The 7,603-nt window shown below is 32.4% G+C and overlaps 1 protein-coding gene across 1 annotated transcript; it reads left to right on the forward strand.

Moving 5' to 3' along the window:
• Positions 1–779: 779 nt before the first annotated feature.
• Positions 780–6,708, forward strand: LOC139505461 (contactin-4-like; the record flags this gene model as incomplete). Its single annotated transcript, XM_071295032.1, has 4 exons — positions 780–1,079; positions 2,232–2,525; positions 3,063–3,125; positions 6,596–6,708. Coding segments are annotated over 4 exons (770 nt in total), but the record flags the coding sequence as incomplete, so codon positions are not given.
• Positions 6,709–7,603: the final 895 nt, after the last annotated feature.

Genomic DNA, 7,603 nt, shown 5'->3' on the forward strand with positions numbered 1-7,603 from the left:
CCTTTAATCAAAACGTTAAAACCTCTCGGTCTTGAACAATATTAGGGTTCAACGAAATGACAGTGACATAAGAATCACATCTACAACTCGCCAAATCACAGTCTCGAGTAAGAGGAGTATCATTTTCCTCTCTTACGTTCTATATTAATTGCGTATAATCGAAAATAAAACTTCTGCTTAATTTGTTTGTTTGTATCCGAAATAATTGGAGGTTCTGTGTTTATAGTTTTTTTTGCGAAGTGTTTTTGTTGTTCCGTTATATTCCTAATATAATTGATGCATTTTATTCGGTTTTATCTTGTAACCCAAATTCGTTTTTGCTTCATCGAATTATAGCGATTGAATAATGATATACTACTGTTTTCACTATTTATCATGATATGGAATGAAACAGTTGGGTATGATAGTGTCATTAAATATGCTCGATAATTTAATGAAATAAATACATCTATTTTATATTCTTAAGAATCATATATACGCCGGAACAGCCTATAATGACAATTAAAAAAAAAAGATCATTCAAAGAGGGAGGTAAAGAACGAGATTTTAAAGTGGTTCACGTTGGGCAGTCCTTTATTTTTAATTTGTGTTTTGTGTGCTGTTGGTCTTTTTTTCTTTTAAAATTTTATTCCTCGTATTAATATTGACATCATTTGACAGTTTTTTGTCTTTCTTTATTTTGCACAAATACGTTTGAATGTCTTTTTGATAATATACCCTTTATGTTTATTTTTTTCAAAAATTATGATAAACGATTGATTATTGTCTTCATGTTTTAGAGTTGCCAACTGTCAGCGTCATAGCTGAATTACCAGCAGTCAAATATGGTGATAAAGTACACATATTTTGTGTTGTCAGCTCCAATCCATCTTCTACTAAAGTTTACTGGGAGAAAAAAACAAACAACATCACCAAGAAGATAAATAAAGGAACCAGTGGAACAGATGGAATTACAGTAACAAATCCATCTCTCATTATTTTACATGCAACAGATTCAGATTCAGGGCTTTATAGATGTTTTGCAGTCAATGTGGTTGGAATAGGTTACAGTTCATCAGTCAATCTTGATGTCATTGGAGGTAATTTGCATGATTTTCAAGGAACTTAAATATAATACTTGAATACATAAACAACAAAACTCATAGTACACTATGCATAAACATATGACATATTTTTTTGATTCAGAAAAGAAATCTTATGACATTGTTTTGATTTCAATAGTGTTACCCGTTTTCCCTCTGATTTTTATAAACTGCTTTTATGTTGCAATGATACACCATTGACCCAAGTATGGTCATAAGATAGGGTCAGTAAACGTTAATTACACTTTTTTTTGTTTATGAATATCCAAGTCAGGAGCTTGTGTTCCATTGACTGTCGTTTGTACTGAATAAGACATGTATGTTTGTGTTTTATTTTGTACATGAATCAGTAAAGGAAATTACATCATAATGATCACATGAAAGTATGAAATAAAGAAAAAAAGGGATGCAAACACTATGTCATATCTAACATATAACTGATAAGTCAGTTGTTGATAAAACTGATATATCTGTCGCTTTTGAATGTGTCTTGACAAATGTTTTGTCTAAATTTGATACTTCAGTTGTGTATGAAGATTTAGTATTTTGTGGCGTAATTTCTTTAATGCACAATGCACGAACTAGGCAGCACAACATAGAGACATTACTAAGAACATACTATTGTGGAAGTCACGTTTACGGATGATATATAATGGACCTTTCCGTTTCTGTAGTATTTTTCTATTTCAAGTTCAACAAAGTCACCAAACTTAAGTTGGTTATTACATAATCTTGTAATCTTATAATCTATTTACCAATATACAGGAACATTTAAATCAAGTAATCATTAACTTTAATTTGTATAATTACACTGTCTGCTGTTAACTTACTAGGTTCTGGTATTTAGAAGGCTAAATACAACTAAGGGAGGTGAAGCAACATTTTCTTACTTTACAAAATGTAAGGTTATTGTATTGTAAATGCAGATTTATATTCATCCCCTTATTTGTATGATTGATATAAGTTTGAGATTCTCTAAAACTATTAGATATTCAGACAAATTATGGGTTCATTTGTGTTTTGCCTGTGCATTAACTATGTTAACGAAACAACAACTCATTTCCAATTCAACCCTATTCAATTTTTTAGTGCATTTATATGATGATTAATTTGGTATGGCCATATACCTAATATTTCATATTTTGGCAGGAGTTCCTGAAGTTTCCGTCCCTTCTATAACGCACCTAACCGGAACCGGTTATACAGTAACTCTGGTTTGTAAAGTTAAAAATGCCATTCCTGAAGTCTTTCGTGTATACTGGCAAAGATATTTACATGGTTCAATAACAGTTATATCGTCTGCATCGATTGGAATCAAAGGAGTCACGGTTGAAAGTCCATCACTGATAATTCCATCAGCTATGGAGTCCATGACTGGCGAATACACATGCTTCGCTGTTAATTCTGTTGGTACTGGTAGTAGCCTTCCAGCAACATTGACAGGTAGGATATCTATGTAATCATCACTCAACTTCAAAGAAAGTGGTATACTTCTTTACACGGGACGTTATGATGCATTTTTTTCTTTCCCCTTGGATATGTTCTTAAAAACGTATTTTTCAGACCACTATTTACAAATATAAACGAATAACATGTACCAACCAGTTTGAAAAATCACGTGTTGATGTTTTCGCAATATTAATTATGTCACTGTCCTAGGTTGAATGAGTAGCTACATGCATATATGTATATCGAGAAGACCAATATATTGTCAAATGGGTTGAATGTTACATGTATAAAATAGGAATACATCAATATTTTTAATATTATTCAAGTTACAACTTTTTGTATATCAATGTGAACAATATACAAGAGTTTAAAAAAAAAACATTCTCCAATAACCTGAAATTTTGAAGAAGATTATCTATTGTTGTCATAACTATTTGTAATTATGCATACCACATTTACATATTGATTTAGTGAAATTAAAATACAGAGTTCTATAAATTTGCTGATGCATATACATTTTAATAACTTCAGTTAAAGCAGGAGGTCCATCAAATATACCAGTTATCATATCTGAGGATTCCGATAGTGACCACAGTACGTATAACTTAATAAATGATACAAATGTTTAATTCAATTTTCTAGATAATAGATATAGGAAGATGTGGTGTGAGTGCCAATGAGACAACTCTCCATACAAATAACAATTTAAAAAGTAAACCATTATAGGTCAAAGTACGGCCTTCAACACGGAGCCTTGGCTCACACCGAACAACAAGCTATAAAGGGCCCCAAAATTACTAGTGTAAAACCATTCAAACGGGAAAACCAACGGTCTAATCTATATAAACAAAACGAGAAACGAGAAACACGTATATATTACATAAACAAACGACAACTACTGTACATCAGATTCCTGACTTAGGACAGGTGCAAACATTTGCAGCGGGATTAAACGTTTTAATGGATCCAAACCTTCTCCCTTTTTCTGAAACAATAGCATAACATCACAACAAAGAAAAACATACGATAAAATATCAATTGGCAGACTTAACTCAATCAAAAAACGTATAATAGGTCCTGATTGAAAAATATAAGATATTTAATTCAGAAAACTAACGGCTTAATTACTAAACTAAAACATGCATGATCCTCCAACCACCACTGAACTACAGGTTCATGATTGATGACAGATACATACATAGTGTTACGGGATTAAACCTATTTGTGTGCAAAACCATGTGTAACAATACAATAAAAGAACACACTGTACAAATCAGTTAAACAAAGGTTTAACTCATCAGACGGATATAAATATAATACAATTGAGACGAAAATGGGGAATGTGTCAAAAAGACAACAACCCGACCATAGAGCAGACAACAGCCGAAGAACACCAATGGCTCTTCAGTGCAGCGAAAAACTCCCGCACCCGATAGCCTCCTTCACCTGGCCCCTAATCAAATATATGTACTAGTTCAGTGATAATGGACGTCATACTAAACTCCGCTTTATACACAAGAAACGAAAATTAGAAATGATTATACAATACTAACAAATACCAGAAGCTTCTGACTTTGGACAGGCACACACTTGTGCAGTGGTTAAACATGTTTTTTGAGACCTCATCCCCTATATCTTTAGCCAATGTAGAAAACTAAACCCATAAGAATACGCACAGTAAAATTCAGTTCAATGGAAGTCAGAGTCCGAAATCAAAAGAGTTTACAGAACAAAAATAAACAAAATGTCAAAAACACTTAAATAACAACAGAGTCCTTCAGCTACTGACATGCCAGTTCCAAACCTCAATTAAACTGATTGAAAGATCATGTTTTCATAATTTGAAAATCAGTCACAATCCCTCCGGTAGGGGTTTAAAATTATACCATCATAAAATATATGAAAAGAAGATAACCCGTGTCATGCCAACTGGTTTTGAAATAATATTTGTAATTCCGATGCAAATGTGAATTGATAATACAGCCAAAATATGCAAAATATGATGACCTGACAACAGTATTGTAACTATATCCCTTCTTAATAAGTATGTTTAAAGGTTTGTTAGCTTTTTAGGTAAACTCTGAAATATTTGTGCTTTGTAAAGGATTTTCCAATAAAAAATTGGATGTGAAATACCTGAACGCATAACATGTCTGATTGTTGAGTTATATTTACGTATGGTGTCCTTGTACCGATGATAAAATTTAGTAAATGTTTTGACTAGTTTGTGATATCGACAACCCTGGTGTAATATTTTTCAGTACTACATAAGTTTCTCTCGCTCAAATCGAAAACGTAGTTACGTACACAAGCGAATCGTACACGTTGAGACATGTAAATACCATAAGATGGTGACTAGTAAACGTCACCATCTTATAATGGATAATCAACGATAGGATCTGAAAAATCATCTCTGTTATCATATTGTTTTTTGTATTAAGCTTACCGTTAATGATATAGATATCAAGATCGAGGGAAGGCCAGTGGTCATTGTTAGTAATAGCTTTATTTACAGTAAGTTCAACAAGATAAATTTCTTTTGTATACATATTGAAGTCATCATTATTTAGAGCCAATATATCATCAAAATATATAAAAGTATTATAATTTTGTTTGTATCAGATGTTGTTTCGATGGGTCCTTGCTGATTTAAGTCACAAATTGTAACTCATAGCAATACAAAAACAATAAGTGGTGCATAGTTAGACCCCAATTGAATTCCAATAACTTGACGATATACGGAATCTCCAAAGCGAACAAAATTGTTACCAAGTACAAATTCAGGGGCAGATATAGTATTAAAACATATCCAATTGACATAGTTCATTTATTTATTGCTACTAAAAATGAACTTGATACAGGCATTTTGAAATGTAGGAAATGGTATATTGAACCTGGCATTATAGCACTAAACCTCTCATTTTTATGACAGTCGCATCAAATGCCGTTATATGTACAACGATGCGCGAACAAAACAGACAAAATAAATAAAAAAGTAAAAGCACAAAAATACTGAACTTCGAGGAAATCTATTCGGAAAATCCATAATCACATGGCAAAATCAAATAATAAACACATTAAAAGCGACTGGACCAGAACTGTCATATTCCTAACTTATAACAGGCATTTTCAAATGTAGAAAATGGTGAATTAAACCTGGTTTTATAGCGCTAACCCTCTCACTTTGATGACAGTGTCATCAAATTCCGTTATATTTACAATGATGCGTAAACGAAACAGACACAATAAATAAATATATTCAAAATATGGATACTGCAGTCATCATCGTGTAACAATTATAAAAGGAGCAATTTAACAGAACATTAAACAAGCATTATTAATTAAATTCAGGATGTCACGTTATCACATAACAAAATAATCTGACCTCATTTTCCAAATGTAATAATTTGTTTCCCAATCCACAAATGTGATATCTGTTGAATTTTCATACCTCGGACGGTCCTGATTAACAAAAAATCTTACCGCATCAATCTAAACTGACATTATTGGCTTTTTTTCTGCAAATCTATATAGCTGCTCAGTACTTCAGTTATAATTTTAGATCAAGAGGGACTGTAATATACAAGTTACGGCAATATTGGAATACAATTACCACAAAATTTAGTTCGCCTCAATGTATAGTGCCACCTTGTCCTCTTTTTATTAAAAATATTGAATCGAAAGCAAATATCAGTAGCTTTCATACTTCAGACTCACATGAATCAGTAGTTTTTATACTGACTGAGTCGTGTAATAAAATCGTTTGACCGCATCAACCAAAACTTACCATATTTGGTGTTTGTTTTTAATGTAAATGTATATAACTGCACAGTAATTCAGATATAATTTTAGGTCAAGAGGGACATCAATTGAGAGTGCCAGCATATCCTATTTTTATTCAAAACATCGCACAGAAACACATATAAAAGATATAGAAAATCTGCTATAATATAGTAAAGAAATTGGAACTGATTTTTCTTCTAAATTCCAAAGTACCCTTACTGCAGTGACGTCATTTAGAACTGTTCTACAGTCCTGAGTGATTGAGTAAGTTCTGCTGACAGGTCTACGGTTAGAACTGATTTGGACACTTCTACCTAGAACAGTTTTAGACAGTTCTAACCTAGAACTGATCCTGAGAGTTCAACCTAGAACTGATTCTGACAGTTCTACTTAGAACAGTTCTAGGTAAAACTGGTCTAGGACAGGTTAGAACAGTTCGTTCTATGACAGATTATTCTGAGAGTTCTATTGAGAGGTAAGAAGTGATCTCCACAAGAAACTAAAATTAAAGATAATACAAGACTAAAACAGGCTAGAGGCTTCTGACTTTGGACAGGCGCTAAAATGCGGCGGGATTAAACATGTTTATGAGATCTTAACCCTCCCCTTTACCTCTATCCATTGTAGAAAAGTAAACGCTTAACAATACGCACATTCCAAGAGACGTCCGAGTCTGATGATACATAAATATCAACAGACTACTAGCAGTTAACTGACATACCAGCTCCAGACTTCAATTAAACTGATTGAAAGATTATGTCTTCTTCATATGCATATCAGGCACAATCCTTCCCGTTAGGGGTTTAGTATCATACCATCATAACATTTATGAGAAGAACATAACCCGTGGCATGCCAACAACTGTTTTTTTTTTAATAAATGTGTTTAGTTCCGATGAAAAGACAATCATGTCCATGCTCTATTTTAGAAACATTTTCCTCGGAGTTCAGTATTTTTGTGTTTTTACTTTTTACTAGCTCTGACTAATATTTTGGGCGATGCTATGTTTGTCAATCGTATACCATCTATGATATACGATTTTTAAGAAAAGATATTGAATTTTGGAATTATGATAGTGATCGTTAGAAAGTTTTAATTTCTAAAATAGTATCGTTCAATTTAATTGTCTTAGTGACCTAATACGATATATACGGGGTCAGTAAATTCCGTCTGGGTGAAAGTACACTATTTTACGAATTTATCTTACTGACTTTCTTTATTTGAGAAATTTAGACTTGAGTTAAGTCTTTTGCAATCGTAAAACATCTTCTTATTTTTATATAAATATG

Source organism: Mytilus edulis, unplaced genomic scaffold (assembly GCF_963676685.1).
Source record: "Mytilus edulis unplaced genomic scaffold, xbMytEdul2.2 SCAFFOLD_124, whole genome shotgun sequence".
Lineage (NCBI taxonomy): Eukaryota > Metazoa > Mollusca > Bivalvia > Mytilida > Mytilidae > Mytilus > Mytilus edulis.